The 27,682-nt window shown below is 47.0% G+C and overlaps 2 protein-coding genes across 4 annotated transcripts in view; one reads left to right on the top strand and one right to left on the bottom strand.

Moving 5' to 3' along the window:
* LOC105480731 (cell division cycle 45) overlaps positions 1 to 3,623 on the bottom strand; it is a 45,336-nt gene extending 41,713 nt beyond the window's left edge. For both annotated transcript variants that reach the window (XM_011739864.3, XM_071080014.1), the window contains exons 1-5: positions 3,478 to 3,623; positions 3,026 to 3,220; positions 2,827 to 2,886; positions 2,011 to 2,103; positions 187 to 324 (exon numbers count right to left, since the gene is read on the bottom strand). In XM_011739864.3, the coding sequence (XP_011738166.1) occupies positions 187 to 324; positions 2,011 to 2,103; positions 2,827 to 2,886; positions 3,026 to 3,076 (342 nt within the window). In that variant the 5' untranslated portion in view covers positions 3,077 to 3,220; positions 3,478 to 3,623. The remainder of the gene's footprint in view (positions 1 to 186; positions 325 to 2,010; positions 2,104 to 2,826; positions 2,887 to 3,025; positions 3,221 to 3,477) is intronic.
* A 194-nt stretch (positions 3,624 to 3,817) lies between these two features.
* The window catches only part of UFD1 (ubiquitin recognition factor in ER associated degradation 1), a 30,162-nt gene continuing 6,297 nt past the window's right edge, over positions 3,818 to 27,682 (top strand). Inside the window, exons 1-9 of one of the 2 annotated variants that reach the window (XM_011739861.3) lie at positions 3,818 to 3,965; positions 7,451 to 7,583; positions 7,947 to 7,979; positions 11,502 to 11,623; positions 15,316 to 15,446; positions 18,362 to 18,434; positions 25,471 to 25,539; positions 26,700 to 26,765; positions 26,982 to 27,029. In XM_011739861.3, coding sequence (XP_011738163.1) covers positions 3,963 to 3,965; positions 7,451 to 7,583; positions 7,947 to 7,979; positions 11,502 to 11,623; positions 15,316 to 15,446; positions 18,362 to 18,434; positions 25,471 to 25,539; positions 26,700 to 26,765; positions 26,982 to 27,029 — 678 coding nt within the window. In that variant the 5' untranslated portion in view covers positions 3,818 to 3,962. The remainder of the gene's footprint in view (positions 3,966 to 7,450; positions 7,584 to 7,946; positions 7,980 to 11,501; positions 11,624 to 15,315; positions 15,447 to 18,361; positions 18,435 to 25,470; positions 25,540 to 26,699; positions 26,766 to 26,981; positions 27,030 to 27,682) is intronic. The other variant, XM_011739862.3, reaches the window with a different exon arrangement.

Genomic DNA, 27,682 nt, shown 5'->3' with positions numbered 1-27,682 from the left:
CCATGATTGTGCCACTGTACTCCAGCCTATCTCTCAAAAAAAAAGATGACAAAGACCAAGTTCTTGTGTTCAGGCTGTTCCAATCCCACAGGATAGTCAGACACACACCTTACCAAGAACACCAGGTGAGACATTGTACACGGCATAAAAAGTACAGACAGTTTGAGGGCAGAGCACAAAAAGTACCTGGGTATTGTTGTACACATTGATGACATTGACTGGCCTATGGGTGTCACACACAAAGAATATAGTGTCTTCATCAGGTTGAAGAATATCCAACAGGTCTACATTAGCTCCACAGTTTATGAGAATAAAATGACGAAACTGAAAAAAAGGAAGATATTGTAAAGTAGCTATATCGAGGAGGCCCTTTTCCCTTCACCACTAAGTCTCTGAGTTGTTCTGCTTAAACTTACTAAGTCCCTGACATGTGGCAAGGCCCACGTGGCAAGGGATTCCAAAAAACGGCCAGGCTGGCATGCTAAGTGCTTTAGCATGGTGACAGAGCAGTGTGGGCCCTGGGGCTCCGTTTTCCCCAGGAGCACGCTGAGACTCAGCAAGCCCAAGTCTTATGGACAGCTCAAGAAACTAATGAGGAGCAGAGCAAGGCTTCAAGCACATGATTGCGTCTCTCCAGACCTCACGGTACTATGCTGCGTGCCTCTCCAGGCTAATAGCATTGTACAGGTTTAAGTTTTCAGCAAATACTTTATGGGTACTTAAATATTAAGTCCTTTATCACACTCCATCACTATTGCATGTGCTTTCCTTATCAATACCAAGCTGGTGCAGGTCCTTGACATAACAACAGGAACACCAGGAGAGGACTTGTCTCTGCCAAAACAATCCTAGATATGGCTAGGGACTCCAGGGTCCCTCTTCCATGTCCCATCCCCTCTCTGTGGGGTCTACAATGTCCCATCTCTCATTTGGCTCCATGCAGAGGTGGGAGGAATCCTGGCATCTATTGTTTAAATTTATTCCTGTATTTCAAGTTGGAAACCAGGATACATTTTCTTGGAGAAATAATATAAAATAGTAGTGTATTCTAAAATAATTTTAACTAATTCCAGCACTTTGGGAGGCTGAGGCAGGCGCATCACTTGAGGTCAGGAGATCGAGACCATCCTGGCTAACATGGTGAAACCCTGTCTCTACTAAAAATACAAAAACATTAGCTGGGCGAGGTGGCAGGTGCCTGTAGTCCCAGCTACTCAGGAGGCTGAGGCAGAAGAATGGCATGAACCCAGGAGACAGAGTTTGCAGTGAGCCGAGATCATGCCACTGCACTCCAGCCTGGGCGACAGACCGAGATTCCGTTTAAAAAATATATATATAGGCCGGGTGCGGTGGCTCAAGCCTGTAATCCCAGCACTTTGGGAGGCCAAGACAGGCGCATCACGAGGTCAGGAGATCGAGACCATCCTGGCTAACACAGTGAAACCCCGTCTCTATTAAAAAATACAAAAAAGTAGCCAGGTGAGGTGGCGGGCGCCTGTAGTCCCAGCTACTCGGGAGGCTGAGGCAGGAGAATGGTGTAAACCTGGGAGGCGGAGCTTGCAGTGAGCTGAGATCCGGCCACTGCACTCCAGCCTGGGTGACAGAGCGACACTCCGTCTCAGGAAAAAAAAAAAAAAAAAAAAAATATATATATATATATATATATATATATGTAAGTAAAAAATAAATAAAATAAATCAAAATAAAATAAAATGATTTTAACTAGACCATATTAAAAACTGCTAGATTCCAAGCACCTTACAATCAAATTTCTGCAAAACAAGTTCAAAGTTAGGGGCTATCCACATTCATTATCTTTTTTTGCTGTCAAGTTTGCTTCTACAACTTGGGCGTAAGTCACCAGTACATACAGCATGTTTTTCTCTTCCGTATTGCCTAATGTAGCTGATACTTAAATACATACTGAATCTATTGTGGACATAGAATGCTGTGTCAAGAAATTACAATTGAGTAAAAAAGCCACGTTATTCTAAAATACATCTTCAATACCTGTTCTTTATGCTCAAGAAATGAAGTTTCAAGTTCTTGCCACCCAGAAACTGGAACCAGCGTATACTGCACGTGGTCACACTGGAACAAGGCCTGGAGAGAGAGTGTTTTCAAAGCCTATCTTATTTAGGACATTGGCAATTTACCTTGAAAAGAAATCGAGTTAGATTAGATGGGTTGAGAGATAAAAGACACGGGATAACACTAAAGTTAGTGAAATGCTTCCGGGAAAAGCTAGGTACTAGGCATACGAGTGTTTACCATACCATCCTGTGAATTTTGCAAATTACCAAATTAAAACATCGGTGGGAAATGCCGATTTAACTTCCAGGCCGTCTGAAAAGTTCCTGATCCAAGGGCCAGACCAAAACAATGTAGATACCATGCCCTATTCAAAACCAAACTAACGATCCTCCCTAATAGACTAGGGGCTCCCATATTCCCAGCAACACCTACGACACAACTGTACCCAGAGTTGTCACAGATTCCTCTCTCTCTCAAATCCCCCATTTGAGAGGCCACTACAGATCCAAAGTTTCCCCCAAACGCCAACTGCTTTGTTCACCTATTCATATTAATAGTTTATTGCAAAAATACAAACTAGTCTCTTTACCTTTTACTTAATCCTCTATCCCACCCCACACCGTTGGGACAGGGAGGCAACTTCTCCTCTCACCTGCTGCTCACCTCCTGCCCGGCTTCCTCTCCCGCGCTAAGCCCTCAGCATCCATCCTGACTCTCTGCCCGCCCTGCGCCCCCACGCAGCACCCTCACCTCTCGCGCCGGCCCCGCCCTCCCAGGCCCCGCAGAACTCACCTGAAGGATCTTGCACGCACACAGAGCATCCACGTCCGAGGCCACGAAGAGAAGGACCCTCTATCGGGGAAAGAGCGGACGGGCTGAACGCGGCGACCCGAACCCCGGCCCTCCCCTGCCTCCCGGTCACCCACGGCCGCTCCTCCTCATCCCTTCCCCACCAGCAAGGCCTCGGCGGGGATCCCAGATTGGGCGTCACCTGGCTCTGGACCACCTCGTAGAACTCTTTGCGGAAATCGGACACGAACATAGCCACGGCGGCCGTACGCCTGGCGCTCGCGCTGAGGTACCAGGAGCCCCGGCGGCGGTCAAGACTCCCGCCAAATCACGGCTCCTCCGATTGGTCCAGGAATCACCAACCAATAGCCTCTTAGTTCCCAGCCTTCCTTTCTTTCTGATTGGACCACATTGGAGGCGGCCATTAGCGCTCTGCCATTCACGGCTAGAAAACTCCAGCCCGTCCCAAAAGAAGGGTCACCTCTGAGGCCGAACGCAAGCACTGTTGCCCCTTTCAACTCTGACTCGCTTTTACCCAGAAACGCGACGCTCGGCGGACATCTTTACTTTGGGAAGAGAAGCCTACTGCCTCCCACTGGGAACCCCCAGAGAAAGTACACTACTTCTAGCCATACATTAAACTCAGTCACATACCGAATGGGGCAGCAGTTACGTTTGCAATAGGTTTTTGGTGTGGTCTGAAGAAGGATTTGTAGCTTAGTTCCGCCCGAGTCCTAGATGGCTGAAGCAGAGGCATTCTGGGTAGTGCATTCTGGGTAGTGTAGTCGTAAGGACAATGGGCCCTACTAAATTCGTCTGGAGGGGTTGAAAACTATCAAAACGTAATTTAAAATAACTTTTAAAAGTACCTACTAACGGGGAAATAAATCACGAAAGGTCATTTTAATGCTTCTGCTGAGGGTGTTTTAGAGCCTAGCGTCTTCGCCTGGCCTGTTCTCTTTTGCAGCCGACGCTTTGTCCCGGGCACCCCCCTCCGGGTCTCGGGTCCGGCACTTCCGGTGAGCCTCTGGGGCGTACCGGCTTGGCGCGGCAGAGGCGGCGGAGGCTGGGAGAGCGGTCGGCGGGGTACGTTCGTCGTATTGCCTGAGAGAAGCGGAGTCTCCGAGGTGGTGTCCATCATGGTAAGCGCTGACGGGCAGCGGGCGGGGTCTGGGGGTCTGGCCCGGGGCCTGAGTTAGGGCCCGGCGGGGCGGCGCGGGACGGCGGCGGAGGTGCCGAGTCACCTGGGCCTGAGTCAGGCCTGCCGGCTCATCGGCCGTACTGGGCACAAGCAGAACCCTTGACCACTAACCGCCTGTGGTCGCGTCCGCCAGTCCTGAACGTGGCTCGCATTCCGTCTCAGCCGGACTTGCCGTCGTTGACGAAAGAAAGGAAAGTTAGTGTCCATTCACGGGTTTTCCATGTGCTGGACGCGCAACAGGTTTCCATAAACCCAAAGTTAGTTGCAAGGTTGCTGGGGATGGAAACAGAATCAGGCGCTCCCCAGGGAGAAATCTTAGAGGGCATGCCCGGTCTTGGGGGACACCCAGCTCTTGCCCCAGTTCCGTGAGCTCCGTGCCTACAGGTTCGTGCCTTCGGATCTGTACAGCGGTGTTGTGTTCGCTAATGATAACGATGGAAGCTAATACCTGCTGGTACATTTCCTGTTACATAGCTTTTAACACCTGTACTCCCTCATCACGCCTAATTTCTTTTAATCCCTGCAATTCCTTTGGAAGCTAGGATGATTATTTTGAACATGAGAAAACTAACGTTTACAGAGATACTTTATTCGAGTCACAAAAGTAGGGAGTGGAGAGTTGAAGCCAAGTCTGTCTGGCTGCAAAGCACTCTACGGTATTGTCTTCCTGTCACCTGTTTATTTCAGTAAAGACAAAGAATGATTGTCAGATTTTATTCCAAGTGTGCCACTGTCAAACCCTGGCTTATTTCAATTCTTGAGTTCATCCACTGAAGAATACCTGATATGTTCCACACAATGTGCTAGGTCTCGGCATTGAAAAGGAAATTGAGAGATGGGATCTGGAGTAGCAAAGAAGGAGCAGAAGGTCGGGTTCATGGGTAAACTGCAGGCAGGTTGTTAAGTATGTTGCCCCTTTGTGCGGATTTACCTTTTATGTTCAAAGGAAAGAAATGGCTTAGATAGGTTGGCTAGTGAGAAGCATTCAAGGGAGGCAAGCCCCTACCCTTTTCTGGTGTTGTTCACCCGGAAACACTATTTCATGTGTTATGGTTCTGGCGAAGATTTAGTTGAACAGTTATGCTGCTTAAAAGAAGAAAGACAAAAGATTGGATATTACTGTGCTGGAGTGCCAGGGAGTAAAGAACCATCCAAGAAATTAGGTGAGAACATGCTATGTTTGCATTTTAGGAAATGGCTAATTCAGCTTTCTAATTTTGGGGTTACTAGTAAACTCCTTTGTCAGTAGGTGGCATTCCTTCTATTAAATATATATTTGGAATCAAGTCAAGAAATTTTCTGTAATAGAGATTTTTTTTTTTTTAGTTGTGGTTAAAAAATCCAAATTTTAACCATTTTTAAGTCTATAGTTCAATTGAAATATAGTGTTGAATACATTCACTAGCAAGATTTTCTGAACTTTTTCATCTTGCAAAAATGAAACTCTACTCACATTAAACAGTAATTCTCCATTTCCTACTCCTCACAGCCCCTGTCAATCTCTATTCTACTTTGTTCCATGAATTTGCTTACTCTAGGTACTTCCTAGAAGTGGACTCATGAAATATAAGTCCTTTTATGACTGACTTATTTCACTTGGCATAATATCCTCAAGGTTCATTCATGTGACAGGATTTCTTTCCTTTTAAAAGCTGAATAATATTTCATTGTATGTATATACCATACCAGTATTTGTTTATTCATTCATCTGTCATTGGACACTTGAGTTGCTTCCACCTTTTAGCTATTGTGAATAATTGTGCTATGAATATGGGGTGCACAGAAATCTCTTCTTGATTCTGCCTCTAGTTCTTTTGAATATACAGCCTACTGTGAGATTTTATGTGGTTTCAGTTACCCAAGGTCAACCATGGTCCAAAATTTTTAAAATAGAGACCACATTCACTTAACTTTTTTTTACAGTGTATTCTTATAATTGTTTTATTATTACTTGTGAATCTCTTACTGTGCCTAATTTATAAATTAAAAAAATTTTTTTTTCTTTTTGAGATGGAGTCTTGCTCTGTTGCCCAGGCTGGAGTGCAGTGGCACTATCTTGGCTCACTGCAACCTCCACCTCCTGGGTTCAAGTGATTCTTCTGCCTCAGCCTCCTGAGTAGCTGGGATTACAGGCGTGTACCACCACGCCTGGCTAATTTTTGTATTATTGTAGAGAGGGGGTTTCCATGTTGGCCAGGCTTGTCTCAAACTCCTGACCTCAGGTAATCCTTCTGCCTCTGCCTCCCAAAGTGCTGGGATTATACCCGTGAGCCACCACGCCCAGCCTAGAAATTAAACTTTTTGCAGATATGTATAAGAAAATTGTAGATATGTATAAGAAAAAAACATAGTATATATGGGTTTCAATATTACCTCTGGTTTCAGGCGTCCACTGGGGATGTTGGAATGTATCCCCTGTGGATATGGGGGGTGGTGGGAGGAATACTGTACTTTGAGAAAACCTCAAATTGATATGTTTGCTAAGCCTCATCTAAGTCTACAGTTTAAGAACTAGGATCTTAACCTTTTTAATGGCATCATGTTTTAGCTTTGCTTGTTGCTATAAGAAAGCATCACAACATAGTGTGACGTGTACCTACTCTGCTATGAGAGCAACTGAAGGGGCACTGGCCCTGACCCTCAGCAGAGCAGCAGAGGCTTCCTGGGGAAAGGAAAGGGTGGTAATTGGAACCCAGGGGAAGGGGTGCAACCACTGGGTACCTGTTCCTCCTGCTGCCTGGAATGCCTTTCCCTATTTTTTGCCTGGCTCTCTCTCATAGCATTCGGGTCTTTGTGCAGAGTCCCTTCCTAACTACCTATTTAAAATAGCATTCCCAGGAGCCCTCTGTCTACTTACCCTGCTCCTTGTCTTCAGAACTGCCGGACACACATGTCCCTTGCTTTGAGTGTATATCTCCCTTGGTTTGAGTGTCATTTTCACCAGGACAGGGGTGGTATCTATTTTGTTAGTGGACAAACATCACTAGAGTGGTGTTTCCCTTGTGCTCATGTCAGAGCCTGGCAGACAGTAGGCACTCAATAAAGAGATGTTTCAGTTAACAAATATTGTTTAGATTAATGATAGTAAGAAAAGTGTTCAAGGCAGAGGAACTAGCCCAGGCAGGAGTCTGTGGGGCTGTCAGTACAAGTCTCTGAGGTATGCAAGAGGTTGGGCCTTGATCCTGAGGATGAAGATGGGAGCACAGCCCTGAAAAAGGTTCAGGACAGGCTTGGCGTGGCCTGTTTTATATTTAGTAACATTACATTGAAGATTTCAGTACATTGAAGATTTCAGTACATTGAAGATTTCAGTACATTGTATTCTCTGACAATGTTTAGCAGCATTGATTACTCTGACATGTTTTGTCTTTTGACATGAAGAAATGTACCTTTGTTTTAATACTTGTTTCTCTTTCCTCCTTCTAGTTCTCTTTCAACATGTTCGACCACCCGATTCCCAGGGTCTTCCAAAACCGCTTCTCCACACAGTACCGCTGCTTCTCTGTGTCCATGCTAGCAGGGCCTAATGACAGGTCAGATGTGGAGAAAGGAGGGAAGAGTATGTGCTTGTTTTTATTTGAATAGTAACCTTTCCTGCCCTAAGTCTGCAATGCTGTAGCCTTCAACGGTACTTACTTTGCATGTGGGAGTCAGAAGCTAGTGTTACTGTGAAAATGGTGCTTATTCTAGACTTGCTTTATTGCGGTGGGGTGCTAATTATGGTTAGGTTTATGGCTGATAACCATTCAGTTCCCAAAATAAATTACATCAAGTAAGGTTCTTTATGAAAGATTACTATGACATTCTGGCTACCCTAAAAACCGTTTAAGGCTTTTTGTTAGATATAAAGAAACTGCATCTTGCCTTTGGTCTGTTCTTTTTATTTTTATTTTTTAATATTTCTTAAATGTTCTTTCCACAGTAATTATGCCGCCCTCAGCCCTGGACCAACTCAGTAAGTATCTTCTGAGTGACTTAAGAACTTAGTAAATATGGACACCAAGAGTCAGCATGGGCTCCTCAGTATATCCAGACACCAGTGCCCTTTGTCAGTATCTAGCTGTGAATTGTCCCTGGAGGGCATGCGCTGGACTGGGAGAACCTGGGTCACAGGTACCTAGGGCAAGACCAGGGCCCCCTGAACCTCAGCTTCATCACTGCCCTGGGTGCTTCAGGTCCCTCCTCTGTGAAGGGAGTTCCCTTCCCCTTCCTGATTCCCCCCCCCACTCCCCTTACCCCCACAACTTTTCTCAGTATTCTGTCAGGATTAAATGAAGGTACAAGTATCAGGTGCTTTGCACAGTGCCAGGGCAGCTGATGCCATTGGCTGGGCTCACTAGATTTTTTTTCCTAAAGGAAGAATTGGTCAGCTCACAAGAGGGCGCTGTGAAGCAGGTTCCTCATCCCCACCCCAAGCATCTTTCCTCAGCTCCAGACCCCCATTTCTTTTTTCTTTTTTTTCGAGACAGAGTTTTGCTCTTAGCATCCAGACTGGAGTGCATTGGCGCAATCTCGGCTCACTGCAACCTCCGCCTCCCAGGTTCAAGTGATCCTCCTGCCTCAGCCTTCCGAGTAGCTGGGATTACAGGCACCCGCCACCACGCCTAGCTAATTTTTTGTATTTTTAGTAGAGATGGGGTTTTGAATGTTGGGCAGGCTGGTCTTGAACTCCTGACCTCGGGTGATCCGCCTGCCTCAGCCTCCCAAAGTGCTGGGATTATAGGCGTGAACCACCATGCCCTGCCCAGACCCCCATTTCTAATCGCCAGTGCACCACTGCATCCTCAGCACGTCAAAAACTGAGCTATTGTCTTCCATTCCAGAAACCACTCCTCTTGCTGGGCTCCTGCCTCTTACCAGGAGTGAGATAGGCCCACAGGGGTTGTAAGAGTGGCCACATTCTTCCTCCCTTTTCTCTGACCCCTTATCCCACGAGAGCAACCTGGAAACCCATGCCCTAGCCCCATACTACACAGGCCCAGAAAATCCCAATCATGGACAACCCAATCAATGATGCCGTCACTGCCTTCCAAACTTAAGAGTGTTTCTGGTGTGAATTCTTCCCGTGTGAGGCAGGAGACTGGGGCTGGCTAGGAGGACAGGTTCATGCTTGGTGTTGGGGGCCTCTGGTGGCAGCAGGCTGAGAACAGGTGCTGGCTGTGTTGTGACTCACCTCGGGCTCTTTGCCCAGCCTGACTCCAGAGTAGCAACTTGACCTCTCTGAATCTCAATGTCCTCTTCTTTAACTAGGGACATCCACAGTGTCTATGCATCAGAAGTACTATAGTGTCTGTGACACCCTGAGCTCTCTGATTCCAACCACAAGGTGGGAGGTAGCCCCTGAGCCAGCACCAGCTGTGGCTATACCCAGTGGAGGCCTCAGCGCAACCAGTAGGTCAACAGAGCTATGGCGTTCACAGTTCTCATGAAGACCCCATCATTACAGAGGAGAGAACGGGCCCCCTAAAAAGGTCTTCCTTTCAGGTCATGCTGATCCAGGAGTCAGACACCAGGTGTGACCCTTGGCACAGGTGTCCAGAAGAGACTTGGGCTGGGTCATTGAGGTGTAGCTCAGATCAGTGTTCAAATCTTTTCAGTGATGGGAGAAACTCTTTCTGTCTAAATCTTACAGGAAGTCCTCTATTTCATAAAATGAGGGTCTCTGCTCTTTTTGGAGGAAGTGAGGGGGTACAGAGGGACTGGGAGCCTCTAAGTCACAAAATGCAGTTTGAGAGTCAGTGCACTGAGGGACATTGGAGTCTCTTCTCACTTGCAACAGTCTCAGACCCTTGGCTGGGCCCAGTCCAGTTTCCTGTGGACCAGCTGTAGGTCAGCTCCATGGCTCTGCAGCTGAGAGATGCACTGGGACAGAGGTCCTGGCCCCTTTACTGCCAGTGTGAGAGTCACCCTTGGTGATAGGAGGGAATGCCCTCCCCTACTGTACCTCCATGCTGCTCCCAGAGGTTCTCTGTAGCTTCCTGCCCAAGCTTTCAACTTGATTTGCTTTATTAGAATTTGTAGGGAGATCTCAAATGGAATCTGCTTTACCTCCCAACACTATGATTTTTGTTGGAATATTTGCCTAAACTAACAAGCTAAATTCTGCTTTGATGGTTGAATCCCTGGACTTAAGTCAGCAGCCTGGGTTTGAATCCTGGCATCACCACTTGTGTGTTGTGAGGTCTTAGGCGTGTTACTTAACCTGTGGGCCTCAGTTTCCCCATAGATAAAAGGGGATAATGATAGTACCTGACTGTCTGTTCTGGGAAGACTGAACAAGGGCCTTACACATGGCAAACACCATCACTTATCATCAGTTCCTTCTCAGTCCTCTCCCCCAGGGCCCTGTGTCTCCTGGGTTCCTGTCTCTTTTTGCCAGCCCCTCCTTTATGTGCCTGTGCACCTCTTAGGTCAGCATGTCACTAATCCAGCTTACTTGCCTCTGGCCCTGCTTTCAGCTCACACCTCAAGGTCCACCAGAGAGAGGAGGCGTCCTATGTCATGACCCTGCTGAGAGCCCACACTGCCCGCTGGGCCCAGGCCCTAGGTTCTACCTCGTGTGGTGCCCCTCCCCTTCCCAACCACTCCCACACCTGTCCCCAGCCTGTCTTGCCTAATTGCCCACCATTTCTGAACTGCCTGGGCTCCTCTTCCCTTCCCCGCCTTTGCTCAGGCTGCCATCTCTGCCTGGATTTCCTCCCAGGTCTGCCCGCCCAGTGCCCAGCCTAAAGAACTCGGCCTCCAGGAGCCTAGCCCAATAGCTCTGTCCCCTCCTGCCAGCCCTTCCCACAGCACCTGTAGCATCTGGGTGTGGTTGTTTTCTTTGTTGGAGTTTACCTTTAAACTAGAAACCTTTAAAGAAAGATAGGGATTTTGTCCAGGACATGGTTGGCACTGAAATTATTTATGAATAAGTGAATGAACACGTCATCTTTTTTTTTTTTTTTTTTTTTGAAACGGAGTCTCGCTCTGTGGCCCAGGCTTGAGTGCGGTGGCCGGATCTCAGCTCACTGCAAGCTCCGCCTCCCGGGTTCACGGCTTTCTCCTGCCTCAACCTCTCGAGTAGCTGAGACTACAGGCGCCCGCCACTGCGCCCGGCTAGTTTTTTGTATTTTTAGTAGAGACGGGGTTTCATCCTGTTAACCAGAATGGTCTCGATCTCCTGACCTCGTGATCCGCCCGTCTCGGCCTCCCAAAGTGCTGGGATTATAGGCTTGAGCCACTGCGTCTGGCCGAACACATCACTTTTTAGAATGTTGACTTCAGAAAATCACAAGTCTACGCCAGTGCTGTGTTACCAAGTTGTCAGGCTCCTCCTTGAGCCATGCACTGTGCTCTTACAGAGGGGATTCATCTGCCAGAGGAGTGTGGGGTTTGAGGGGCAGGGTTGTGGGGAGGCTCCTTCTATGGGAAGGCATGGGCCGAACAGGTTTCCCTTCATAGGAGTTGTGCCTCATAGCCTCTCTCTTCTTTTCAGGCCGACTTAATATTACCTATCCCATGCTGTTCAAACTGACCAATAAGAATTCGGACCGCATGACGCATTGTGGCGTGCTGGAGTTTGTGGCTGATGAGGGCATCTGCTACCTCCCACACTGGGTGAGTGGGGCTGCCACTTAGGGTCTCTAGAGAGCAGCCACTTAGGCAGAGACATGCCCTGCACTCGAGAGTCCTGGCCCTGGAGCAGGTGGCCCAGCCTACTCCTCCTGCTCAGCATCTCAGCCTGACCTGACCCGGCGGGAGAGAAGGGATCCAGAGCAGTGCGCTGTGCCTTACGCAGGCTGGTGGGCTCTGGACGTACCTGTGGGCCACTGTGCTGTGGGAGCAGCCTTGTCTTTGATAGTTGCACAACTGGTTGTGCAGAAACAACAGCTGAACTGTTCATCTGTGATTTCCTGGGTGAGGCTTTTTAAAAAATAATGGAGCAACAGTGTTTTTTAGGTGGTCTAGTAAGTAGGGTGTTTGAGGTTTTTATGCTTTCCCCTACTTTTAGTAGTCTGTCACAACGTATGTGTTTTTAGTTACCTCTAACTTAGTCTCCCAAATCTCTCAACTGAGCTGCTGTAGGAATGACGCCTTTCTCCTTACAAGCAGGCTCTCTTTGGAAAGTTGACTTGAAGGACGTCATTGCAGATCTGGGCTGGGATATCCAGGGCGTGTGAGCCACCAGAGCCTGCCCTCGAGGCTGTACCCCTCAGAGAAGTGAGCAGAACTGTGCCAGTGCTGTAGGGAGGAGCCTGCAGCAGTGGGAGTTCCACATAGGTAGCTGTGGCCCACTTGGCTCCTTCTTCTCCTCACTCCTTTCCCCAGCTCTGGCACATTAGGGAAGTTCACAAAGGGACCTGCTTGTCCTTCTCTTTGTGCTTGAATTACATCAGGCATACTGAGAGACCCCACAGTGAGCTGTGGGCTGGGAACTCTCAGGAGTGCTTGCTTGGCTGCCACCAGGGAGGTGGTCTGAAGCCCACCTCTCCTCCTGATGCCCTGTCATGCCCTACCAGATGTTCAGAAGGGATGGCCTTAAATAATATTTTCTGAGATTAAATATGAATTGAAATTCTGGCCAGGCACGGTGGCTCACGCCTCTAATCCCAGCACTTTGGAAGGCTGGGGCAGGCAGATCACTTGAGGTCAGGAGTTTGAGACTAGCCTGGCCAACATGGTGAAACCCCGTCTCTACTAAAAATACAAAGATTAGCCAGGTGTGGTGGCACATGCCTGTAGTCCTAACTACTTGGGAGACTGAGGCAGGAGAATGGCTTGAACCCGGAAGGCTTAGGTTGCAGTGAGCTGAGATCACACCATTGCATTCCAGCCTGGGCGACAGAGCGAGACTCCATCTCAAAAAAAAAGAAAAGAATAATATGAATTGAAATTCTGAAGGTCCCTTTCCTCCTGTAGCAGGTGACCTTGCCCATGGTGCCATGGCAGTGGCATTCTCTTCAGCCTGGGTCCCAGGGCCCTTCCCAAGGTCTGGGCCTGGCCAGTGTCTCCCCCACAAGAGCCCTGCACTCCCATTGCACCTCCTAGTGCCTGGCCTTCCCATGCTGCCTCCTCACCTCAGCTGACCAGGTCTGCCCACCCTGGCCTGTGGGGGGCTTTTATGCCTCAAAGCCCAGATGGGCTCACCTGCCCTCCCAAGTATTTGCTGCTCAGCCCCTTGCTATTGTGTTTGTCTGCAGGTGCCCCCAGGGGCCTGAGGCCATGTTCTGCTCATCCGGTAGAACACCTGGTCACTGAAGCCACTCTCGGTAGCTGAAGTGTCAGGCAGTGACTACTTCCCCAGTCCCTTCTGTGGCTCACCTATAAGAGGAGGTGGTGATGCTGGGAATACACTGTACCTTGAAGGTTTTCCTTTAACCCATAGACTTGAAGTTTGGGTGGCCTCTTGTCCAAGCTGTTGGGCTGCTTTAGACCAGGAAACTAATTGAATCCCTTTCTCCCATGGAAAGCCTCTTTAGGTAGCCTGGAGCTGTTTTGGGGTGTGAAGCCATCAGGCCACCTCTTCCCCTGAGCTGGCCTTCTAGCTCCTGGCATGGGCAGGCGTGACAGGTGTCCCCCATCTGCTGTCTTGGAGGCCGTGTGAGCCAGTGCTTTTTCTGGGCTGGTTGGTGGACTCCTTCCCACCCATGCTTCCAAGCTTCTTCAGGGTGAGCCAGCCTGGAATAGGTGCTGGCCTTTTTCCTTGCAGCCAAGGCTTTGTCTGCCGACCTAGATCTGAGCCCTGGACTAGCTACTTGTGACACACAGATACTCGGCTACCCATTGTGCGGTATGCTCTAAAATGCTACATGGGGAAGGCCAGGTGTCAGCTCCTCCTGCCTGCTTAGTGCTCTCGGGCCTCTTCCAGCAGCCCATTTCTCACCTCAAGCCCTAGTCTGACCTCTCTGCCTCTCCGCCTCACATCACCTATGGCAGTGTCCTGTCTCTGGCTGAGGAAGCCACCCCCATCCCTGGTCAGACTTCCCTCAGGCTTGAGATTGCAGCCCAATGTCCTTCCCGTTGCTGACATACTTCCTACAAAAATCTACCCTGAGGGACAGTGCGCCTGGCCTGCGGCTGGCTGACTCTGAGCCTTAAAGTACTTCCTGTTAGAACATCACTCCTGGGGATTCCAAACCCCAGTTACCAAAGCCAGTTGCCTCTGCATCCTTCTGTGCCTGTCTGTGGCATCCAGTAGAGTGACCACCCTCTATTTCTGCCCTTACTAGCCTGACAAGCAACTGTCAGCGTGAGTGCGCGGGGTCCTCTGCACGCCTGTCCACAGGGTCCACCACTCAGGCTTCTCTTGTGGCCTCGGCACAGCCTCCCAGGCACAGTCTTGTCCTCAGCATGCCTCCTCCTCCTCATGAGCTCCCTCTCATCTGTGACACAGCCCTCAGTCCCCTCTTCCCTTGGCTGTTAAAGTCACCTTCTCACTGCCACTCTTGATGAAACATTCTTAAAGGGATGTGATACCTGGGATTCGCTTCAGGGCATCTAGTGTGGCCTGGGACTGGGTGTGAGGTAGTGCCGATCGATGGACTGAGCCATGACGTGAGCACTATCCAACTGTCAGGGCTGGGTGCGTGGGAGCTTTCTTGTGTGGCTCTTTCTACTCGTGTATATGTCTGACGCTCCTTTTAAGATGGTTTCAAATAAGACAAACAAAATTTCATTGCAAGAGATATAGAGCCTCTAACCTGAGTCTGGGCTCCCTGCACACCTAGTACTCACGGGCACTGTTTATCTCTTTCCCTCTCACTCCTCAGCCGTCGTCTACCTGGCTGGGTTGTTTAATAGAGGCATGTGGAGGCTTTGTCAGATTTTTATAACCTCCACAGCAGAGACCTTTGGGGCCTTGTCACCATCTTGCAGCCTCAGCTGTGGTGGGCCATTCCATTGCCAGGTCAGCCTTGCCTTGTGCTGCTTTTGTCCTACCTCAGTTGCAGCCCTACTTGCCCCGGGGCCTTACTAGTTACTTGTGGGACAGCTTGGAAGTACGGTGAGTCACTGTTCCAGGAAAATGCTCTGCCCCTGGGAAGCCTGGAGCTAGTGAGCAATCCTGGCGGCCCTGCAGAGATGCGTTCACACTGTGAGCTGTGTAGCTTCAGTAGCACCCCTTTATTGGCCTTCTTCCACATCACTTGATTTTTTCCTCCTTCCTGACATAGTGTCACAAATTACTTATCTTGCCTCAGGTTCCTCTTCCAAGGACCCAAGTAAGACTGGCCTGCCCAGTGTATAGGGAGCAGTGGTTGTGGAGGCTACTTCATCTCTAGGAGTCTCATGTAACCTCTTCTTCCTTTCAGATGATGCAGAACTTGCTCTTGGAAGAAGGTGGCCTGGTCCAGGTGGAGAGTGTCAACCTTCAAGTGGCCACCTACTCCAAATTCCAGCCTCAGAGCCCTGACTTCCTGGACATCACCAACCCCAAAGCCGTGTATCCTTTTCAAATAAGCAGAGTTCTTCTAGACAAAGGAGAGTGTGCTGGCGGTTGTTAAACATCATGTACTGTATTTAATCTGTGTCTGCTTTGGGGATCACACATTTGTGATTCAAGTTGTGATTTGAGAATAATGGGGTTCAGTTAGCACATCTGCGTGACCCTGGCCAAGTGCACTGGTTGCTGTCTGGGCCACCTCTGTCACTTCCCAGACACTTCCTGGAGACCATAATGAAGCCCTTCTTTCAGTGGGTCTGTGTCACCTGGCACAAAGCCAGGATGTACAGTATGTCCAGTGGAAGGAGGGAGCAGCTCATCTGCCTTCAGCTCCAGCCCCTTCTGTGGCTCCCTAGTACCTCTGCCCAGCCATGCACTGGCCCATGAACCTCACTGCATGCCAGCCTGAGAGCTCATTCACTCCAGGCCAATAGGTAGCAATGACTGCAATTTCTTTTTTTTTTTTTTTTTTTTTTTTCTTGAGACGGAGTCTCGCTTTGTCGCCCAGGCTGGAGTGCAGTGGCCGGATCTCAGCTCACTGCAAGCTCCGCCTCCCGGGTTTACGCCATTCTCCTGCCTCAGCCTCCCGAGTAGCTGGGACTACAGGCGCCCACCACCTCGCCCGGCTAGTTTTTTGTATTTTTAGTAGAGACGGGGTTTCACCATATTAGCCAGGATGGTCTCGATCTCCTGACCTCGTGATCCGCCCGTCTCGGCCTCCCAAAGTGCTGGGATTACAGGCTTGAGCCACCGCGCCCGGCCAATGACTGCAATTTCTATGTCACCAAGCAGAAAGCAAAGGTATCAGGTTCTAGTGGATTCTTTATGTTCACCTCTGAACTTAAGCCAGGTGTATGTGTTGACAGCATCAGGAAGTAGGCAGTGCAGGTACGGGACGGTGCTATGTGCACTGATCAAGATCTCTAGCTCCATGGCCCCAATTTGCCTTGTTAAGATCATGGCATAAGAGTGGCCACTCCATTCTACTTTTTTTTTTAAATTTTTTAAATGCATACTTGAGAAAAAAACAAACAGTTGAACAACACGGACAGAAAGGTAAGAAAAGCTGCCTCCCTTCCCAGTAGCCCTCTCTCCAGATGTTTTCTTAGGAGCAAGGTACTGCTGATTGTGCTCTGGATGCATATGGGCCACGTATATCCCATGCTGCCCATGTCCTGGACACGATGGCCTTGTTGAGCCTCCTGTCCCACAGGCAAAGGGATGTCCTATGGGAAGAGCTGGTTAACTTGTCCTTCAGAGCTCTGACCTAGAGGTGCTTGTTTGGCTGTCAGTGACCAGGAATGGGCCCTGCCCATTTTCTCAGGGTTTTTACCTGTGTTGCAATGCAGACTCTTTATTTATTTATTTATTTTTTTGAGAGAGCGTCTCACTCTGTTGCTCAGGTTGGAGTGCAGTGGCACAATCTCAGCTCTGCCTCCCAGATTCAAGTGATTCTCCTGCCTCAGTCTCCCGAGTAGCTGGGATTACAGGCATGCACCACCACGCCTGGCTAATTTTTGTATTTTTAGTAGAGTCGGAGTTTCACCATGTTGCCCAAAGCGGTCTCGAACTCCTGACCTCAGGTGCTCCACCTGCCTCAGCCTCCCAAAGTGCTGGGATTACATGCATGAGCCAGTGCGCCCGGCCCCAATGCAGACTTCTTATCAGGTTGATCTCAGATGCTGTTTTTGTCAGCACAGTTAACTTGTTAGTGTGTGGAGAAAGGGCATCACTTCCATCAGTTGAGAGCCTGGTGTTTTCTGGTCTGGCTGAGGTCTGGATGAAAGCAGTCTTGGCGCTGAGCAGAGAAAGTGGGAAGCTGGTGCTGCAGCAGGCGCCAGAGTACGCAGAGGCCAAATGGGGAGCCAGCCCTCCTACAGAGGCCTCGTGTTCTCAGCCTGAGGGCTGTGGCTCTGCTCCTCCAGCTGCTGCAGTAGAAGTCAGAGAAGATGCCCTGGCAGGGTCACTGGAGGAGTGGAGGGAAGGGCACTCTGTACCGTTGCACTTCATGTGCGGGAGCAAAGAAAGCATTCACCACATAAGGCACTTTTCACAAAGTTGCTGTGGTTCTGGAAAGCTGTTTGACCGAACGAGGTGAACCTAGATAGCCTCGCCCTTTTACCCTCAAGTTAGACTCTCACAGTGACAGGCTCTGGAGCCACGTTTCTTGTGACCTTTTTATGTAAAGTAATTCAGCAAATTGATGAGGAAGACATGGTTAAAATATTCCACATGAATAGACATTTCCTTGTATGGGCATTTGGGTTCTACTGTCTTTTACTGTTATAAAAAGTATTTGCTGGTTTCTTTAATTTTTATTAACTAAAGTTATCAGCTCAAAAGATAGAAACAACAAAAGTATAAATGAAAGCATCTTTGATTTTGAGGAACTTTTGAGAGGACCTATCTGACTCATTAAATCTTTTTTGTTCTTTTGTACTCCCATAGGATTTTTTAAAATCCCATGGTATAATTTGTACACAATAAAATGCACACAGTTCAGCCAGTTTGAAAATGTGTACACCCATGTAACCAGAACATTTCCATGTTCCCAAAAGGTCCTTTCCTGCCAGTCCCCACCTGATCCCCTGGCCCAGAAACCTCTCAACTACCTCCTGTCCTCATAGATCTGTCTTTCTTAGGGTTCTGTGTGGATGGAATCTCACTGCCCTTTTGTGGTTGGTTATTTCCCCTTCCCCCAGCTTGGCATTTGTGAGATTGATCCATATTATTGCATGTTAGGAGTTCCATCCTTCTTATTGCCAAGTAGTACTTCATTGTGTTAAAGCTTCGTGTTTCAAGTACCATCATGGTACAGTCTCTACCTACTAGTAATCATCTAACCCCTCATGGAAACTTGTTTCAGATTTAAGGTATCCATCTTGCCATGTTGCCTTGACAGAGTGTGTCTGCAGATTAGAAAATGCACTTAGGAACTTTGCCTGTCTGACCACCGGGGATGTGATTGCCATCAACTATAATGAAAAGGTGAGCCCAGTTCATGCAGGTCATGCCTGACAAGAGCCACCTGTAGTGTCCATTCTGATGTTTGAATGGGGCTTCTTTTTAAGCGGGGTATGCCTGTATCTTATCACCTAATTACCGCCTACTGTTTGGTTATTAAGTTTTCCCGGGTTCATATTTAGAGGCCTAATTCATTTGGTAACTCTGTTTTGAGGATAGATTGCATTTACAGGGAAATATTGATAGACTTGTTAGTCATAGCTCTGTGTACCTTGGTGGCTACTGGTTCTATCTTGGTTTGAAAGGTCCCCACTGCACCTCTAATCTAACCTAAGCCCTTTGTGGGGCTGTGGAGACACAGTAACAACCCTGCTGGGTCCTTGTTCTTGGGATCCTTGCCCCACAGAAGCTGACAGGCCCTTCAGTGGGGCCAAGTGCTCTGTGGCATCTGAGAAGCAGAGCCTGGCTCTGCCTTAGGGCAACACCTCCTAGGCTCACCTCTCCTCCTGGGAGCCCACATCCTCCTCCACCACCTCCTCCTGTTTTCTTCAGCTTCGGTTTTCACTTCGCAGCTTCTCTAGGCTTGACCTTTCTGACACAAGTCTCTCAGGTCTGAATGCCTCTGTTTCCATCCCTGATTTTATGCTGTTTAGGTGTCTGGATCTAGACAATTTAACTGTAAAGTGAAATGACAGGACTTACTCCAAAATTCAAGAAGGCATTCACTTTCCTATTACCAATGGGAACATGCCTGAGGGAGGATGTAATAGTTGGCAGTCCTGCCATCAGGCTGTCCTACCACAGGCATGGAGCACAGTACTATGGGTGCCCCTGTTCACTGTGACTGTTGACAATTGACCCTCCCAGAGAGCTGTTGCCAGGGCTAGCCTTAGTGTTCAGCAGTGACCACAGCCTGGCTTGACTGGGCTTTCCCTGAAGCTAGCACTTAGCTCTGGTCCCCTCAGGGACTGGGCCGTCACAGCTGTGTCACAGCTGCAGCCAGTTACTCCCTTGGTGTCAGTGCAGGGATCCAGCTTATTCTCTGGCAGTTTCCTTGTATTTGAGGCATCTGACCTTATTTTTCAGTTTTGTGGGTTTCAAATCACACTTTCTTTTTTTATTTTAATAAACTAAGAAATAATCTTGTTCCATTTAGCTTTGTGGAAAACATTTTAGGTGTCGTTTACCTTAACTGAATACTCTAAGCTTTTATAATTAATTGCAGGCAGTTTAATGTTACTGTTTTTAATGTTAAGGTAGTAATACTAAATATAACTCCTAAACTGATGATAAAGGATATATAAACTGATGATAAAGGACACCTGTGGTGGCTCACAGGTACTTTGCACTGTAAGGGAGGGTAGATTATATAGAGTATATGTAGAACTGAAACACAGGTTTGAATTTCCACTTTTAGAAGTAGGGAAAACTAGATATGTACTGTTGTGCTTATAGAGAATTTTAAAGACTCTAAGCAGGGTTGCCCTGAGGGCAGATAGCTGTATCAGTGCTCTGGTGGGAGATCAGACTCGGAGATCAGGGTTGAACTGGAACCCTTAAAAGCAGTAAAATAGACACAAAGGTGGGCGTTGTCCTTGTCTCAGGAGAAATAAACACAGATCCTCTCTGGAAAAAGCACTCCAGTTTAGTTAAGCCTTTGGGATTGCTGTCAATTGAACAAGCAAACAAGAATGCATAATTAAACCAAACCAAAGCAGAGACAATAAAAATTAGATCCCTAAGGAAATCAGCATTAGAATTTCTAGATACAAATGTAAAATAATTAGATATAAAATGTTCAAAGATATTTTTAAAAATGGAATTATAATAGCAAGCAACAAAAGGCTATCAAAAATAACCAGAAAGATTTGAAAAACAAAACGTTAAACAACAGCTATAAAAGAGTTAATGATGATGAATCTGAATAAATAACAGAATTTCACACAGAGGAGCAAGGGGATGGAATATACGAGAGCTTGAGATGTTGAAGACACTGAGAAAACATGCCCGTTGCAATCCTAGTAGGAAAGAATGGAGGAATTGCAATAATCTGAAAAGATGATAACTGAAATTGATTTAGAATTGGTGGTCAGCCCATCACTACAGGAAGTTTATAATGTATAACAAACAGAATAAGCTACAGGTAGAAAATACCAAATACAGAGAGTTAAGCAGGGAGAAAACACAGTATCTACAGAAGAACAGCAAGTAGCAGGTCTTTGAATAGCAACAGTTACAGCCAGTATCAAGTAACTATCATCAAAACCTTCCTTAAAGAATAAGGGCAAAGTAAAAATATTTTCACATGAACCAAATCTGAGAGAGGTTATTTACCAATGGAATTTTAAAAGCATGTACTTTAGGAATAAGCATTATCCTAGAAGGAAAGCAAGAAGGAATAGGGAATAAATAAATTGGCAAATATGAAGCCAGGGTAAATGTTGCCATATAAAGCAGTTATAATGTTTAATATACGAAGCTTAAAAAATGACATCTAAAATGTTGGAAAAGAGTAAGTAAAGACTTACTCTCCTTTTTTGTGAGACAGAGTCTCTCTTTGTCTCACCCTGGCTAGAGTGCAGTGGTGCAATCTTGGTTCACTTCAGCTACCGCCTCCAAGTTCAAGCGATTCTCCTGTCTCATCTCAGCCTCCTAAGTAGCTGGGACTAGAGGCATGTGCCACCACATGTGGCTAATTTTGTATTTTTAGTAGAGACGGGGTTTCACCATGTTGGCCAGGCTGGTCTTGAACTCCTGACCTCGGGTGATCCATCTGCCTCAGCCTCCCAAAGTGCTGGGATTATAGACGTGAGCCACCATGCCCAGCCTAGACTCACTCTGTTGAGAGAGTTGTTTGGAATTGAAGTTTTCTGTTTACTATTCAATAAAGTTAATTTAAAAAGATAGCTGAAGTTGGGTGTGGTGGCTCACACCTGTAATCCCAGCAATATGGCAGGCTGAGGTGGGTGGATCACTTAAGTCCAGGAGTTTGAGACCAGACTGGGCAACATGGCAAAACTCTATCTCGACAAAAAATACAAAAATTCGCTGGGCATGGTGGCATGCACTTGTAGTCCCAGCTACTCGGGAGGCTGAAGTGGGAGGATCGCTTGAGTCCGGGAGGCAGAAGTTACAGTGAACAGTGACCGTGCCACTGCACTCCAGCGTAGGTGATAAAGCGAGACCTTGCCTCAAACAAAAAAAAAGCAAACCCTGAAAAGTCTACATACATATTGAATGTTTAAAAAGGTATAAAATGACTTAGATAAAGCAGATACCTTGAAAGATAAAACAACTGTGAAAAATTTTATACTAAGAAATCAGCCAACTTATTTGACATTGATAAATTATTTCCTAGAGGAAAGTATAATTGAAGTTTGACTAAAGAAAAAAAACAAACAGCCTAAATAATTGTATAGCCAGTCAAGTAATTCAGTCAGAAAAATCTTAATCCAGGAAACCCAGGCCCAGATGGTTATATATGCAAGTTCTTCCTCACACTCAAGAAATAAATTGCTCTTGGATATTCTGAAAATAGAGAAAGAAAATATTCCCCAGTTCATTCTCTGAGGTCGGTATAACCTTGATCACCAAAACCACACAAGGATAGGAGAAAGGTAAATTACAGATCATTGTCACTTGATACAGATATATAGATTGTAGATAAAATATTGACAAAAGAATCTAGTCATATATAAGGAAGATTCTATATGGCAGCTTAGTGTAATAAAGCTCCAGTAGTTAAAATGCCATATGGCGTTGGTTCTGCAGTAGACAAGTAGGCCAGTGGAACAAAGCCTTATATACAAAGAATCTTGGTCCACCACTGAGGCAACATTGATGTCATCAGGCAAAGGAGATACTGGGGTTGGGGAATCTAGGATATTGACTATTCCTAAGATGAAAAAACAAATTGAGTTCCTAACTCACACCACAGTAAAAAATAAATTGCAGATGAATGGGTAAATAATATGTGGTATACACATACAATGTAATATTATTCAACATTAAAAAGGAAGGTAATTCTGACACATGCTACCACATGGATGAATATTCTGCTCAGTGAAATAAACCAGATGCAGACAGACAAATACTACAATTCCACTTACATGAGGTACTTAGAGTAGTCAAATTCATGGAAGACAGAAAGTAGAATCACTTGGGCACCATGGCTCACACCTGGCATCCCAGCACTTTGGGAGGCAAAGGCCGGAGGATTGTTTGAACCCGAGAGTTTGAGAGTAGCCTGGGTAATATAGTGAGATCCTGTCACTACAAAAAAGTAATGCAAAATTTTAAAAATTAGCTGGGTGTGGTGGCATGTGCCTATAGTTACAGCTATTCAGGAGGCTGAGGCGGGAGGATCAGTTAAGTCTGCAGTGAGCCAGGGTCATGGCACTGCACTCCAGCCTGGGGGACAGAGCAAGACCCTGCCTCAAGGGAAAAAAAAAAAAAAAAGAATGGTGGTTGCCAGGGCCTGGGGGAAGCAGGAGTCAAAAGTGAATGTTTAGAAACGTATAGCAATTTGGCATTGTCGTAACCTCCACACAGATGGCCACAGAACCGGTCCTTGTCCTGGTGAACTCTGGGCATTTGGTGTGTGTTGTGTCTTGCTTCTGTGCAAGAGGACCACGTGGCAGTCCAGCAGACTGCACATTTTTAAAAACTAGGTCTTCCCAGGTAGTTTGAGGAGCACCAACCTAGAAAAGTGGTCCCATAGTTAAAAAAAAAAAAAGTGTTTAATATTATGCCAATACATAAAAGTAAATGGAAAATGTCATAGGCATATTTATCCTTACTAAATGCAATATATTCTGGTACTTCTAGGGTACTGTCCTCCAATTCTTTCCTTTTCAGTTCTGCTTGCAGCCCTATTGGTTTTATGACCCACTGATTGGTTGTGGCCTGCAATTTGAACACATAAAAACGGTAGAGAAGCTTGAGCCAAGCCCTAGGAGACATGTTTGAATGTTTATAGTAGTGTCATTAACATCGCAAAATGATTGGAAACAGGCCGGATGCTCAGTGGATAAATGGTAGTATATCCACACAATGACAGATCCTTTTTATTCCTTGTTTATTCAATAATTACGACACTTTTAAAAGTAGATTTGGCCCTGCTTAGGTTTTTTTTTTTAAATGGTGGGACTATCCAGACTTTTTTAAATGATTGTAAAAGCAAGACATACTGGCCAGGCGCGGTGGCTCATGCCTGTAATCCCAGCACTTTGGGAGGCCGAGGGGGGTGAATCACAAGGTCAGGAGTTCAAGGGCAGCCTGGCCAACATAGTGAAACCCCGTCTCTACTAAAAATACAAAAATTAGCCAGGTGTGGTGGCATGCATCTGTAGTCCCAGTTACTTGGGAGGCTGAGGCAAGAGAATCGCTTGAACCTGGGAGGCGAAGGTTGCAGTGAATTGAGACCACACCATTACACTCCAGCTTGGGTGGCAGAGCGAGACTCCATCTCAAAAAAATAAAAGCAAGACAGACTTTAGATAAAAGCAAAGAACCTGAAATGATGCAGGAAAAAGTAGATAGGGCCACTTTTAATTTCTGTGCTTCTGGAAGTTTTTTTTTTTTTTTTTTTTTTTTGAGATGGAGTCTCACTCTGTCGCCCAGGCTGGAATGCAGTGGTGCGATCTCGGCTTACTGCAAGTTCCACCTCCCGGGTTCACACCATTCTCCTGCCTCAGCCTCCTGGGACTACAGGAGCCTGCCACCACTCCTAGCTAAGTTTTTGTATTTTTTAGTAGAGACGGGGTTTCACCATGTTAGCCAGGATGGTCTCGTTCGCCTGACCTCGTGATCCGCCTGCCTCAGCCTCCCAAAGTGCTGGGATTACAGGTGTGAGCCAATATGCACAGCCCTGCTTCTGGACATTTTTCATGTGCATTTTTTACATTCGCGAGGTCATCTTAGACACAAGCAACATGACTGGTTTTAAAATTCTTTTCCTGTTGGCTGCATAGCATACTGTTGTATAACTATAAATTTATATATGAACAAATATAATTCAGCTGCCTTTTGAGTATACAGACAGTCCCTGACCATTGTTCTACCTAGAATTTTTCAACTTTGTGATGATTCAAACATTATACACATTCAGTAAAAACCATACTTTGAATATTTATAAAACCATTGTTTTTTATCTTCAGTACAGTATTCAATAAATTACATGAGTTATTCAACATTTGATTATAAAATAAGCTTTATATTAGATGATTTTGCCCAACTCTAGGCTAACGTATGTGTTCTGAGAATGGTTAAGGCAGGCTGCACTATGATGTTTGGTAGGTTAGGAGTATTAATACATTTTTAACTTACGATAAGTTTATGGGACTCGGTTCCATCGTAAGTCAAGGCGCATCTGTACAGTGGCATTAGTGACATTGGTATGAGCCTTCTTAGAATGTTCTCATTGGGAATAGCTAGTTATTTACTTAGAATAAATTTTGAAGGCCAAGTGCGGTGGCTCACGTCTGTAATCCCAGCTCTTTGGGTGGCCGAGGTGGGCAGATCACCTGAGGTCAGGAGTTCAAGACCAGCCTGGTCAACATGGTGAAACCCCGTCTCTACAACAATACACAAATTAGCCACGTGTGGTGGCGCATGCCTATAGTCCCAGCTACTAGGGAGGCTGAGGCAGGAGAAGTGCTTGAAGCCAGGAGGCGGGAGGTTCCAGTGAGCCGAGATCACACCACTGCACTCCAGCCTGGGCAATAGGGCAAGACTCTGTCTAAAAATAAATAAAATAAATAGTAAAGTTCCAGAAGTGAACTTTCTGAGTTAGAGATTGTTAGTGTCTTTTGCAGTTAGCTGTATAACTACCTTGTCTAATTTGAACCACATCTGGGGAACAGCATCTCTTCTGCGATGGGCACAGGGCAGCCTGTCCCTTATGGTAGTGTTGTCACAGCAAGAAGTGCAGCTGTAGGTTGTGTCGTGGGCGTGAATGCTGTGTCATTCGCGGGAGCCGGTAGAGCCACAGTAACATGGACAGCGACAGCTTCAGTGCTGCCAGGAAACCATCCAACTGATTTCTGTGTTTGCCCCATAGATCTACGAACTGCGTGTGATGGAGACCAAACCTGACAAGGCAGTGTCCATCATTGAGTGTGACATGAACGTGAGTGGCTCTGTCCAGTTACAGTGAGCCTGGGCCCTGGGAGGATGGGCACTTGGTGACCACTGCAGGCCAGGGTGTCAGGAGGGCATCAAACAGCCCCTGGGACTCTTTGGGCAAAGAGGAGGAAGATGCTGTCAGAACATCATGAGGAGACTGTGACCTTGTCATCTATCTCAGGGCCAGTTGAGGCAACAGAGTGTTGCCAGTGCTGCATGGTTAGCTCTGACCTGTTGAGGAGTGAATTTTATTTTTTTATTTATTTTTTGAGACTGTGTTTCACTCCTGTTGCCCAGGCTGGAGTGCAGGCGCCTGATCTTGGTTACAACCTCCACCTCCCAGGTTCAAGCAATTCTCCTGTCTCAGCCTCCCGAGTAGCTGGGATTACAGGCATGTGCCACCATGCTCAGCTAGTTTTGTATTTTAGTAGAGACGAGGTTTTACCATGTTGGCCATGCTGGTCTCAAACTCCTCACCTCAGGTAATCCACCCACCTTGGCCTCCCAAAGTGCTGAGATTACAGATATGGGCCACCACACCTGGCTGAGGAGTGAATATTCTTAAGAGCTAAGGAAGCGTGCTGAACCTTCTGAGTAGGAATGAAGTGCTGATGCACACAGCATCCTGGTTGTATTACTAGGCAATACTGCTGAGCAAAAAAGGCCAATCCCAAAAAGTTACTTCATTATATAGCATCCTTAAAGTGACAGAGCTTTAGAAATGGAAGACAGACTAGGGGTTGCCAGGGCTTAGGACTGGTGGAGGGGGCTGGGAGACAGCTGGGTATGGTTATAAAAAGACAACATGGGCAATCCTAGTGGTGGTGAAACTGTTCTACATCTCCACTGTGGTGGATACATGGCCCTACACAGTGATTACATTGTGTAGAACTAAAGATACACATAAACAAAAACATGTAAAACTGGGAAATCTGAATAAGAGTGGTGGGTTGTGCCAGTGTTAATATCTTGGCAGCAATACTTTACTGTAATTTTGTAAGATGCTACCGTTGGGAAAACTGGGCAAGTGTACAAGGCATCTTTCTGTATTATTTCTTAAAACTGCATGTGAATCTATAGTTGTCTCAATTAAAAGCAAAAAAGATAAGGAAGCCAAGGGTGGCCATGTCTGAATATTTTACTTTTAAAATCCTGGAAACACAGGTGGACTTTGATGCTCCCCTGGGCTACAAAGAACCCGAAAGACAAGTCCAGCATGAGGAGTCGACAGTAAGTGTTATCCCCAGTGTCCTTTGCTGTCCTGCTGCATGCTGCTTTTGAGTTCCTGGTAGTGACTCGTGGGTGGCCTCTGCTGGTGTTGGTGTCATATCCTCTGCGTCCCTTCCAGCCATGCTTCCGGGGGACATTCTAGCTAGGGGTGGGGGATGAGAGGGAAGCTGGGTGTTCCCGCTGAGGAGCTCACCTATTTTTCTTTTTCTCTGTCAGGAAGGTGAAGCCGGCCACAGTGGCTATGCTGGAGAGCTGGGCTTCCGCGTGAGTACCAGACCACTTGACTTACATTGCTGTGCCCTCTGCTCCTTGAAATTAGAGCACTCACTCAAGCTGTTCTTCATGATGCTCGATGGACATCAGCAGGGGCTGGGCCTCTGGGTACCTGTGCACATGCATGCAAATCTACCACTTGCTCAGTTACCAAACACTTTTATATCTACTCTCTGCTGGAATCTTCCCAACAGCCCCATAAGGCAGCCCAGCTTTTTAAGAATTTCTAACCTACCGAAGAGTTTAAATAGTACAGTAGACATATACTCTTCCCTTAGGTTCACCAAATGTTACCACATTTGCTTTCTCTCTCTTGTAAATCATGTTTCCTTTTTTCTTTGCCTGTACCATGTGGGTTGCAAACATGACCCTTAGCATAACCACTGGCAAGGCTCCGTGGGAAACAGGTGGAGGTGGCTCATGTGTGGGCACTGAGGTGGCAGGAGGTGCCAGGAAGCAGCAGAGACAGCAGAATGATGGGAAGCTGAGCTATGGGGCAGTCACAACAGTGGCCTTAGCCCACCCACAGAGCTTGAACTGGGTGGCCCTGCAGAGGCAGGGGTCAGGCCTTTTAACCTAACACTGACTGCTGGCTGCCCTTGGCCAAGTGGCTCTCTTCAGCTCATGGCCGCCCCCTGAGGAAC

The sequence above is a fragment of the Macaca nemestrina genome, chromosome 15, assembly GCF_043159975.1.
Source record: "Macaca nemestrina isolate mMacNem1 chromosome 15, mMacNem.hap1, whole genome shotgun sequence".
Taxonomy (NCBI): Eukaryota; Metazoa; Chordata; class Mammalia; order Primates; family Cercopithecidae; genus Macaca; species Macaca nemestrina.
This window is presented reverse-complemented; position numbering and strand designations above follow the sequence as displayed.